The sequence below is a fragment of the Primulina huaijiensis genome, unplaced genomic scaffold, assembly GCF_012295235.1.
Source record: "Primulina huaijiensis isolate GDHJ02 unplaced genomic scaffold, ASM1229523v2 scaffold208322, whole genome shotgun sequence".
In the NCBI taxonomy this organism is placed as follows: domain Eukaryota; kingdom Viridiplantae; phylum Streptophyta; class Magnoliopsida; order Lamiales; family Gesneriaceae; genus Primulina; species Primulina huaijiensis.
In genome coordinates, this window is record NW_027355230.1 from 1 (window position 1) to 11,849 (window position 11,849).

General features: G+C 36.3%; 3 protein-coding genes across 4 annotated transcripts; 1 reads left to right on the plus strand and 2 right to left on the minus strand.

The window, feature by feature from the left end:
* The first annotated feature begins 985 nt into the window (after positions 1 to 985).
* Positions 986 to 4,693, plus strand: LOC140966962 (SNAP25 homologous protein SNAP33-like). 2 transcript variants are annotated; one of them, XM_073427284.1, is made up of 6 exons: positions 986 to 1,207; positions 1,706 to 2,299; positions 3,542 to 3,635; positions 3,781 to 3,911; positions 4,195 to 4,292; positions 4,422 to 4,693. In XM_073427284.1, exons 2-6 carry the CDS (start codon positions 1,811 to 1,813, stop codon positions 4,519 to 4,521), a joined length of 912 nt encoding a protein of 303 aa, XP_073283385.1. In that variant the 5' UTR covers positions 986 to 1,207; positions 1,706 to 1,810; the 3' UTR covers positions 4,522 to 4,693. The 2 variants fall into 2 exon arrangements, with proteins under 2 accessions (XP_073283385.1, XP_073283386.1); XM_073427285.1 differs by having other exon boundaries at positions 1,052 to 1,207; positions 1,729 to 2,299.
* Positions 4,694 to 7,238: 2,545 nt separating this feature from the next.
* LOC140966961 (uncharacterized) lies at positions 7,239 to 9,449 on the minus strand. Its single transcript, XM_073427283.1, has 2 exons — positions 9,076 to 9,449; positions 7,239 to 7,453 (listed from the first exon to the last, which is right to left on the minus strand). The coding sequence occupies exon 1, from the start codon at positions 9,378 to 9,380 to the stop codon at positions 9,108 to 9,110; it is 273 nt and encodes a 90-aa protein (XP_073283384.1). The 5' UTR covers positions 9,381 to 9,449; the 3' UTR covers positions 7,239 to 7,453; positions 9,076 to 9,107.
* A 280-nt stretch (positions 9,450 to 9,729) lies between these two features.
* LOC140966963 (DNAJ protein JJJ1 homolog) lies at positions 9,730 to 11,843 on the minus strand. The gene is made up of 3 exons (XM_073427286.1): positions 10,793 to 11,843; positions 10,342 to 10,400; positions 9,730 to 10,244 (listed from the first exon to the last, which is right to left on the minus strand). The coding sequence occupies exons 1-3, from the start codon at positions 11,789 to 11,791 to the stop codon at positions 10,187 to 10,189; spliced, it is 1,116 nt and encodes a 371-aa protein (XP_073283387.1). The 5' UTR covers positions 11,792 to 11,843; the 3' UTR covers positions 9,730 to 10,186.
* Between the last annotated feature and the right edge of the window lie 6 nt (positions 11,844 to 11,849).

Consider the following 11,849-nt stretch of genomic DNA (forward strand, 5'->3'; position numbering starts at 1 on the left):
AGAGCTGCAGAGGAACCACTCGGTCATGCGGCTGCAATTATTGCTGATGTTCTTGAGAATGCTGAGACGAATCATGTTATTAACGCTTCACAGAAACGGGCACTTCTTCAAGAAATGGCACTGAGGCTGTCCTAAACGGGTTTTGGGTATTGATGTATTCTCGGTTTCTGTCAGTCACCTTTATTTCGTCGGGGAATGGTATCGGCTGTTGCATAGGTAATATACACCACAAGGAAATGCTTGCTTTAGTGCGAGGTAATGCTGTTTTCAACATCATTTAGGATCCAATGTAAATATACATAACAATTGTGGCGACTGAGGATCTATTTTTCTTTTAAAAAAAACAAAAAACAAAAATTGAGAACCTTAATTGCATACGGTTGCGAACCTTAATAGTTGGATGTCAAATTATTATTTTTTACTTTTACGTACAACTAATGTCTTTCTATATAATGAGGGAGTAACTTAGATAATTTTATTCGGATGTATAAATGTGCATCTCCAAACCTAAAATTCAACCTTAACTGTAAAAGCATGGTGAGAGTAATGTGGATGTATCTTCAAGAGTATAATAGTTTATCAGATGGGTTTTTATTCGTAAAATGAGTCAATTATGTCTATATTTATAATAAAAATTAATATTTTTGATATAAATAGTAATATTTTTTCATAAGTGATCTAAATAGAACATACGTCTAATAAAATTGATTGTGAGACTGTTTCATTAAAGTTTTTGTGTCAAGAGTATCTCAAAGAATCGTGGAACGTGGAGACACAAGCTATCTAAAAGATTAATTTTCTCATTTGGGTACACAAACTATCTAAAAGATTTAGTTTTAGAATTTAAGATAAAAATCTCAACTCAATTAAAAACAAAAGAACAAAAATGGACAGTTTCTTTGTGTTTTTCACAAATGTAAGATATCAACGACTCAATATCATAGGCCGTCAATAATTATGGAAAAATAGAAAGCTAAGGACAAACGGACTTCTGTTAGGAGTACGACCACTTCAACTTGCAAGTTGCAATTTCCCTTTTTTTTCCCGTAGACAAACTAGTCAGCGAAGAATTGTTCTCAAACACGCGTTTTACCACTGAAATCATCGCGATATATAAACCACATTGCTCCATTATCTCGCTAGCTTCTTGACTTTCGCCTTACACCAAAATTGGTCTGCTTTTTAGAAGAAGACAATCTCATTGCAGGTACTATTTTTAATTCAATTCTTCAATATTGGAACTGAATATATGTTTTTGTCTACTGGGCCAGCTCCAAGATTTTCTTGGTCATGTTTCTCCATGATTATGGTGGTTATTCTATCAGAACTGTATTCTAGTGTTCTAATCTTGTGATTTCTCTTTCTGTGAAATGTAATTTAGCTATTCGTATTGGGCTAATTTTGTTTTCGTTTGCGCGGTAATGGGAAAGACTAAAGAGGCTTCTAAGCTAAATAAAAAAGAAAGATTCACTTTTGATATTTGTTTTAAGATTTTGTTGCTTCCAGGTATATATATGTTTATGGTTTTTTTTAATTGAATAACATAAAATTTTATTATTTACCAAAGTATACTATTACATATAAAATAAAATTTTACAAATTTATTATGAACTTGATTCTATTTTAATCATGTGTTTAAATTCTTGGTAAACTTCGGTTTTGCATCTTCAATCAAATTTCTTGATGCTCTGATATTTTTTTACAGGGTCACTTTAAAACTTGTTACAGATTCGTGTCGTAATCAGAATTCAAGGTTTTCCGGTAAGACAAGAACAACCTACTTTGGCCTACATTCTACAGCTGACACAGAATGTTTGGTCTTAAGAAATCTCCATTGCATCGGTTGTCTAAGCACAAATCAGCGGAACCAGGATTTCCTATTAAATCCAGTTCTAATCCTTTTGATTCAGACAATCAGTTGGGTGATAGGTTGAGTCTTAAAACCTCTGGACGGACTTCCTCAGAACCCTCTCTTGTTACGTCAAATTTGAATTCAAACCCTTTTGATGACTATATTATTAAAGAATCCTCATTTTCACATAACTTTCTCTCGGCCAGAAACAAGTATAGGAATGATTTTCGTGACTCTGGAGGATTAGAAAACCAGACCGTGCAGGAGTTGGAAAGTTATGTTGTATATAAGGCTGAAGATACGACAAAGACGGTCAACAATTGCCTCAAGATTGCGGAGGACATGAGAGAAGATGCTACTAAAACTCTGGTCATGCTACATCAGCAGGGAGAGCAGATTACAAGAACTCACGTCGCTGCAGCTGACATCGACCATGACCTAAGTAGGGTATGTCTTATCAACTTTTGTAACTGATCCTGGTACTATAATGACATTTGATACTGCATGTTAGAAGAGAAGGCACAAGATTTGGGACATACAATAACAAGTAATGATTCACCTTATGTGCATCTTTAGGATTGTTTAACAAGTTGTTCCTAACAAAAGGAATAAGTATAGAGTTTCACCCACCCATGATTATGCTTTATTTGTTTGCCAGATCTTTTACTCGAGTAAAAATGCTGAAACTTTCTGGTTATAACAGGAACTCAGTTTGATTCTTTCGTCGTTAACAGATTTCCTAGGCACTAAAATCCAAGTTTGCCCTGTTTTGTTTTTATCTTAATTACTTAGAGGTTATATCTGGTACAGTAAATCTCCGTCTTACCTTTTTCAGTTATTATAGTAATTTCCTTTGAATTAGTTGAATTTTGGGTTTTTCTTCTTACCAATTTGAATACAGGAAATGGTCTTCCCATTAAGGAAAATTGTGTCGGATTGCTTGAAATATAACTATTGTTTATTAATTGAAGCCCATTCCTTATGCTGAAGCAACGCTGAGAGGGGCAGAGTTTGTGTTATTATTTTTTTATTTTAGTAGTTGTCTTTAACGTACTGTCTAATTTCTTCCACCTTCTCTTCTGGCTTCCCTTTTGATTCAGAATTTATGCCCTAGTTCCCTTGTTATTTGTCCTCTTAATGAAGCACAATGGTGCTTAGATTCAAAATCTTGTATTTCAAATATTTATTTACAAGCAGCATCGATATTGTTCTCCAAAGGTTGGAGAACTGGGTAACGAATATTGGTTATAGTTCTATGGAATCAATTTAACTTGCATATTTTACCTTTAGTTAAATGAAACAGAATTACAATTTGGCATGCTTTGACAAAAGTGTAGCTGCAACAAGTTGGTCCATTGTCAGGCAAACGTGACCTTCATAGTGTTTTCTTCTTTCTAACTTGAGACAATAACTCAACATCATCACTGGACGAGTTAATGCTTGTCCTCACTTCTATCATTTATTTGGCCTGCTTTTCTGTTCCTAACTGTGAAAAAAAAAAGGAAGATATCGGAGGATTCTACATTATTGATGTTTTCTCCATATGTATAATAGAAGATTCAAGCTTTAACCTTTGTTGAGTGTACAAGGCTAAAATTGAATTCAAATCCATTAAATTTAACTGAAGGGAGATAATATATTTCCAACAACAATTGATGCTTTGTTCTGTTTTTTGTTTATTAATTTTAGGGTGAGAAGCTTTTGGGAAGTCTTGGGGGGATGTTTCACAAGACATGGAAGCCTAAGAGGACTCGGCCAATAAGAGGACCTGCAATTATTACAGGTGCTTTAGTTATATTTTCTTTGGTGTAAAAAATTTTAATCTTAAGCACATCTTTTGGTATGCATGAGTTGCAGGCGAATAGAAGGGAATTTTAATCTTGCGTTTTGACCAGGCTCCTGGTTTAACACTTCTGGTTATACTGTAGATGATTCAGTACATAGAAAAGGTAACCACTTGGAGCAAAGGGAACGACTGGGGTTGGCTTCTGCATCAAAGGAAAGATCACATAGACGTACGCCACCTCCCGAAACCACGAATGCCTTGCAGAAGGTTGAGGTAAATTATGAACATTGCTATCGAATTTATCGACTGACTAATGTGGAAACCTAATTATCTTGTGAGATGCTACTTTAAATGCTTGAGATTTGTTTTGAGTTCTCTTCATGCTATTAAATGACAGAATCGCCTATAGCAAAGGAGTTGTGGTTTTGAAATTTTGATCTACGTTGTTAACACTCGTTTGAAACCTTCATATTGTTTTCCAATATCAGTAAAACCATATTAATTCATGTTTTGGTTTCAGGGATAACTAATTTTTAATCTCGTATGTTCATTTCAGATAGAAAAAGCAAAACAAGATGATGCTTTTGCTGATATAAGTAATGTCTTGGGGGAGCTAAAAGATATGGCTATTGACATGGGCTTGGAAATTGATAGGTTTGCAATCATGTCTATCCCTCGGAATATGCAACATATTTCTTACCAAATCATTTGACCGTAAGCTTTTGTAAATTTCTAATAACTTATCACTGTTTCTGATTATTCCTGCTCATTTGCGAACTCCAGGCAGATCGGTGCTGCGGTTGATCTTGAGGGTGAAGTGGATGTGCTCAATAGCCGAGTGAAAGATAGCAATCAGCGTGCCCGGTATTTGCTAGCAAGGTAGATGGCTTGGTTTGTTATTGGCTTCAAAATTTCATCCTCAGCTGCTATGGGATGCAGTATATGGAGTTTTTCTTTTCAATGCTTGCAAGAGTTCACGTATTTTTTTTAAATCTTTGGCTGGTATGCAAAGAATGTGGAGAGGAAGTTCAATTTACTAATTTACTTTCTTTTTACTTAGTTGTTTGAGCGGAGGTTATTTTCTATATTTTTTTTACCCTTTTCACGTCACACATTTAGTTTCATGTCTGGTTTTAAGCTAGCCTAATTTTCTTGTCGTTGATGTAGATACAGTAATCATACAATGGAACGATATTTTCCCATATAATTTCGAATTCTTTATTTGAACGATTATGCAAATAATATCCGTTTTATATATAATAAAATCTATGGATTTCAACACTATACAAAGTTTTAACCGATCAAAATCAATCCAACACACATTTCATGGCCTAAGCTTCAATATTAAGTCGAAATTTCTCACTTTTTGGTTTCACGATCCAATGGGTTCCTTAAAAATAAAACCACCTTGCCCATTATTTGGTACCAAAACACAAAAGCATATATTTTCATGCAACTTACGCAATCTGAAATACGTTTATTACATTGATATACATAACCCTCCAATACATTTTACACAATAATATTATTCTATATGTGCTTCAACTGAATTGGACGAGTAGTATAAAAATAAAATAGAGTTAGTTCCATTTGGTGGTAAAAACCAATTGTTCCATACCACATATATAAAAGCATCCTAAAGGGAGAGCCCTTATTAATGAAGAAAAGTACATGGTTCATGGGTCACTTGTTTGAGTTTTAAATACACTTCAACCCCAACACATGACAACTTTCTTTCTTGTCTTCATGTTTCAACTTCACTTCACACTACAAACTACACCATCTTTTCCATCACTAGTCGCATGAAGAGCTCACGGTCGACCGCCGTAACCAATAACTGGATTTCTGTCTGCATTATAATTGTCCTGATCATGGTGGCCACAAATTCAAGCGTATCCGCACAAGACGGAGATGCTTCAACGACTACTCATCTACACAACTTTCCTGATTATCATCGGCTTCTATTCTCTCCGATCATCCGTCGTCTTTTCATCCAACATTCAAGTCATCATCAACCGCCGCCGCCACCTAGTGGAGATGATGAGATTGATGCAAGATATGGTGTTGAGAAACGTTTAGTCCCAAGCGGGCCGAATCCGCTGCACAATTGAGTAGCACACAAGAATGTTCCACGGAGGCTATGAATCCTCCAACACTTCATGCAAATGAGTAAACATTTTGTATGGTGAAGCTTATTTAGAAACTTATTTCTCACTGCCTAGTTCATTTTCATCACGTATTATGAGCACTTGAATTAACTTGATATGTAGAAAAAAAAAAGTTAAAACAGCATTTCTCTGGTTCAAGCTGTTGGTTGTATCAGTATTTAATTCAATGCAGGCTCTCCTTGGGGCAGGAGCTCGAAGTATGGAGTTGCAGAAAAAGCCTGTAATTTATTTAGTGTACTTTTTGTCTGTAGATCTATGCATGTAAACTAACATGTTGAGCTTGCATACTTTATTTATTTATATATAAATTAATTAGTTTAATATAAGTTATTGAGAGATTCAACGGCAGAATGAAATGATGCAACATTACTTGGTGACATGTTTTCTGTTCCAGCACTTTCGTTGCCTGAAAAAACTAATACAGTCGAGCTTTGAATACAAATGGGATTGCAAAGTATGAGTAATAAATTACTAGTACCTTTCACTGTATATTTGGACAGATGAGAGGTTTATGTAGTATTTGTAGCAACATTTCACTGACTACGTAATAATGAATCAATCAAAAAAGAGTACATAATATTGCTGCAAATGTATTGGGATGTGAGAAAATGCCAACACCACTTGCTTTGGCTTCTTTATGGTTAAAGTCAATACTTGTGTTTGCAGGATACATTAAGGCACATATATTCGTGTGCATCGTCAAATTCGTTGGTCCACCTTCGAATTCAACACTTCGCAGACTGGCAGCATGAACACTATCCAAGACCAAAATGTTGGATGGGATTTAGGCGTATCCAAGAATTCAATCCGAGTATTAATATTATACATACGGACAATATAATTTCTCGAATTTTTAAAATATAAAATAAAATTGTCCTTTAGTAAGTTTGTGCATGTATCAGATTGGTTAACGCAGTTGCAGTGGTTTCAAATATCCATTTTTCTGTCGCGTATAATTGATCCACCAAAATCCGGAATATAGAGGTAACTCCAATAAAATCAAGAGATGACTCCCATGTTTGTAGCTTTTTTATCCTTAAATTCAAAAGAAAGCTCTATCAATATTTCTACTGACAACCGCCTCTGATACTATTTTGTCATGCTCTAAGCTTACGCCCTCCTTAGTATGGTTATACATAAGAGTACAAGTTAATCAAGTTACTTATGAGTAGCTGAAAACAGCTCGGTCAAAACTGGACTCAAGCTTGATTTGATGAGCTTGAGACCAGTTCGAATAGCTCGAGTATTCTTTCTGTTTTTGCAAGGTAATCAGTGTTAAATATGAAAAGTCGGACTGTCGACAAAAAGCAGGAGCCAAATTGCGCTAACCACCTTGGTTCTCAGCAAACCGTGAACGTAAATTTCATGCTAGTCCTTGCGGTGCCTACATTCTTAAACGGATGACACTACAAAAATTCTGCAAAACCACCCAACGTGGAATAAACATCCATAAAATCATTATTCTGTTAAATTTCAAATCTTACAAGTACCCATCCTAAACAGAACATAAATTGAGTATTAAAACATATCATGTCTAATACACAGAGAATTGAATTAAACCAAAAGGGGTCGAGACAGAATTCGATCTTCACTTGGCAAAGACAACTACTTTTCTTCTTGTCCTTAATGTCTTTCTTCCACCAGGTCCTGAAATTGAATGCCAATTTGAATTAGAAAATACGAGGTCAAAGTTACAAAAGGAACGGAACTCAGAATTGTTCTATTATTTTTTAAACATACTTGCATGCAACCTTTTGCTCATCAGATTTTATTCTGTGTTCAGACTTCAGCATCAAAGCATCATGTAGGTTAACTAGTAATTTTGCAAAACTTTCTTGCGCAAGATGCCATCACACAGACTCCAAGCTTTAATGCAGATTTTTGGACATCAGATTTTATACCATGTTCAGCATCTTACAGGTTAAGTAAAAATTTTGCAAAACTTTATAGCACATGATGCCATTGTCATAACACAGACTTCGTGCTTGAGTGCAGATGGATATTGGTATTTATGTTCGTGTGATAAGCAGATCTACATATTCATATCCATATAATCAAGTCAATTCAACTAAACAATGTATGGACTAAGTTAATTGAGGATCGACTATCGTAAAAGAAAATCTTGATATTACATCCAATCCTATTACGCTAAGCAAAATGAGGCCTAACACAGCAAGCCGATTTTATTGGGTATTTATCAAGATATTGACAGGCTGAATGAAAGTTGACTTCGTCGCAAAACATTTCTCCAAGATATTGTTAAAAGCCCTCCCCTGTCTGAATATGCCTTTCATAAGGTTGCATACATGTTAGACTTGGATATTAACTGCCAAAACAACCAAATAGATTGGTCCAACCCATTTCATGTTCTCAAGGTAGCAACTCAACCACTATTTTTACAACCATCCCATCAACAAACTTTATCCTATCAACTCATGGAGTTTGCAAGATTACAACCCTATTAACTACCCGTATAAGGATACGACATATAACATTTACATAGCAAAAGGAAAGAATGTGAAGGACATATCGACAACTAAACTTCCTTCAAAGTTACCTACAACCATATTACCATAAAAACCACCAGTACTCAAGCTCCATACAACATCATTATTTCCAAAAGCAGACATTAATAATTTTGCTACTGAAAGCTAGGTAATATGATTTCGACGCCTCCTGATTAAGTAAGGGAACAAAACCCCCTCAGCTGAAGAACAACTCTCAAGTTGATCCAGAGCAGCTACAAGACTCGACTAAATTACCATATTGCACATGTAGTTAGTACACTGCAGTTTAGCAGCATTCTTGAATTCGCATTTGGGTAGCATAGTTAAATTGTTTATCTTCTTTTCATATTCTAGTTGCAACAAAGCAAATTTAAGCATCAGAGGGATCTCACAAGTTCAGACAAAGTTCCAATAGATTATTCGTGGAAAGGATTAATCAGATATTGAATTCACAGTGGAAAGCCTCACGGACGAGGGTAAAAAAAAAAAAAATCAATCTCCTAAACTGCAAACGATAATCTCTTCTCCAAGAACATTCAACACCTAATCTAATGCAGCAAAATCTTTCTATTGTAACACAAATAAAACGCAAATCCATGAAAAATGACCTAATTAGATTAACAAATTCAATATCCAAGACTAAACAAACTTGCAACACCAGCAACTATTTAAAAAAAATAAATCAAAACTCCATAACATTCAACCAAGCAAAAGTCTGTTCATATTGAAATCTTTAAAACACTAAAAAGTATAAAAACCAACCTCATTGGACGAAAGCCCATTACACAAACTATTCACGAGTGTTTAGTTTCCATTACGCTCTTGACGGTAGGCGCATAGAGAGAATAAACAAGGGCCTGCCTTTCTGCGATGGCGAGCTGCGACTTTCCATCGGCAAAGGCGGCCCCGGCGGCGGAGTGATCGTTAAGACGGTGGTTGTGGCGAAAGGCGTCGATGGTGCGACGTTTCGCGTACTCCCTAACGTTGTAATCCGTGAACACACGGGCCGTGCGAAGGAGTGAGCGGAAGAGTGAGAGAACTTCGGCGCGCGTTGGCGCTGACCCCATCTCTTTCTTTTTTCCTCCCCGCTTTCGTGGTTTGCAGAGGCTGGAGAATTGCGTATAACTTCGGTTATTCTAGCTAGGAATATATTTTAAAGAGAATCTCGATTATCACCCAATAAATTTATTAAAAATACATATACTTCTATATATAAAAAAAATAAAATAAATCCATATTTTTTTAATGTTTAATTTTACAAAAGTTATTTTGAGATTCGGAACATTATGTGAAACGCAATAACTTGTGCTAAAAAAATATCACGTTTACATTAATATGAGCTTCATGTTTGCTGCTTTTAGACAAATGGTTGGTATGGGGAGATACTAGTGCTAGGTTTTATATGCCACAAGTCCATACAATCCAAACTCCAAAACCCTTCTCTGGATAAATTAGTGTAAGCATATAGAATTTGAGTTCCATGTTTTCCAATAATAATAATTGAGAACATTACTAGTGCTAGGTTTTATATGCCACGAGTCTATACAATCCAAACTCCAAAACTTTTTTCCGGGTATATAGAATTTGAGTTCCATGTTTTCCAATATAATAATAAATGAGAACAAAATATTGGCCAACTTGGTATGAATTTAGAATTCGTGTGGTGTGTGAATGTCTTCAATGAGGGCGAACTACTAAGTATGATGCAGTTTCTTCAATGAGAGAGAACCAGTATTCTGTAGTTCCTCCCAGTAAAGGACGAGCTTATGAACTTCAAAGAAATTTTTTGTCCAAGCACTGTTCCGAGAAAAGCTTGTTCCTGAGATGAAACAGGTACTCTTCGCTTTGCTAGTCGAGAGCCACCAAGAAAAAATCATCTAGTTCTTAATGTAGCATGGCCAGTTTCTCCCAAATGTTGATATAATTTATTCCTGTTAAATATAAGTCAGCATTTCAAATGGGAACAACCGTGAGACTGGGGTAGTGTGCTGGCTCATGTTGTAGAGGAGAAAAAGAACGGAAACTTACCTTGTCTCGAATTCCTCTCCACATTTTTCACATGCAGTGCCTGAACCTTTAGTTGCGGCCTATGGAAAATAGAAATTAATTGCTGCTAGGCACAGAACTAGTTGAGACTGGAAAAGTATTGCATGAAAGTCTCTATATGGAATCAACGAAAACATAATTACATTTCATTTAATAGAAAACCATACTTCCTTACTCCAAAAAAACCACGCTGTCAGTAGAAAGAATACACAATTTCGTTTATCCACTCAGTAAATTAAGAAAATACTGTGATATAGCATAAAGCTTGATGAGACCAGTTGGTTAGAAGTAAGGGATCTTAGTCCAGTTTATAAACCTTGTTTCCAAAGTAAATAGCCATTCTACAATAACAGCTTTAGCTTTACTATTGAGAAAACCCATAATCAACATATTGTGGTGGCAGCAAAGAAGGTTTTTGGAAGAGTATTAGTACCTTTTGTTTCCTTCCGCGGGAGGCAACCTTCAACTTGGATACATTCTCTTTCTTTATTGTAGATTTCTTGTTCCCAGCTTGCTGTTGATGCTTTTGACCCCTTTCCCTCGTGTCATCTCCACCACTCATGGTCTCAGATTCTGGTGAAGTGTTCGATACCGACTCCCCAACAAGGGAGGTATCATCAGGCCCATCCTGTTCCTTGACCTGGAAATTTTTCTCTGACGCAACTGCTGTGCTAGTTTCTACTTCATCTTGACTTCTATCCTTCCGTCTCCTCCTGCCTCCCCCGCTCCTCCGAGAACCTTTCGTGTCATTATATTCCATGAACTCCAATACATCACTGTGAACCTCTGGTACAATTCTACTAACTGAACACTTCGGCTTATTGGAAACCCTGTTTCTAGTCTTATGTCCAGACACCATGGTTCGAAGGAAACTTGCTTCATTGTCATCTGACTCCATCTGATCACTTACTCCTTTCTGCCCCCTGCCATTGTCCATATCATTGAATGATTCTGCCTCACTAAGTTCAGCACTGTCATTACATGTCTCCTCTTCTTGAATAACAACATTAACCTTTAATTGCTCTTCTAAATCATTTAGCCCTTCATCTGCTGACAAATAGCCAGTACCATCTGCATCAACATCCCCATTTTCCTCCTCAGCCTTTCCATTCCCTCGTGCTGCTTTATATTCTCTATCTTCTGCACTAAATGCTTCTCTCAGTTCAGCTAGCTTCTCCTTGTGCTTCTTAGACTGCTCATGGTTTTTCCACTGCTTATCAGTCTTGAATTTCTTTCCACAAGCTACACAATACAACTCGTTTCTCTTCTCATCCACATCATCAGCCTCTTCGTCATCCAACTCCTCGATCTTTGCCCACTCAGGCTCATTATAATTCCTTGCTCTTTCTGCTTTTTGTCTATCTAATTCTTTCTTCCTCTGTTTCTCCTCCTCTCTCTTCCTCTCCATCTCCTCATTCCTCTTCACCTGCATATCAATCACTCTTTTATCCCTCTTCTTCACAAACTCTGCCAGTCCCCTAACCGTCTCA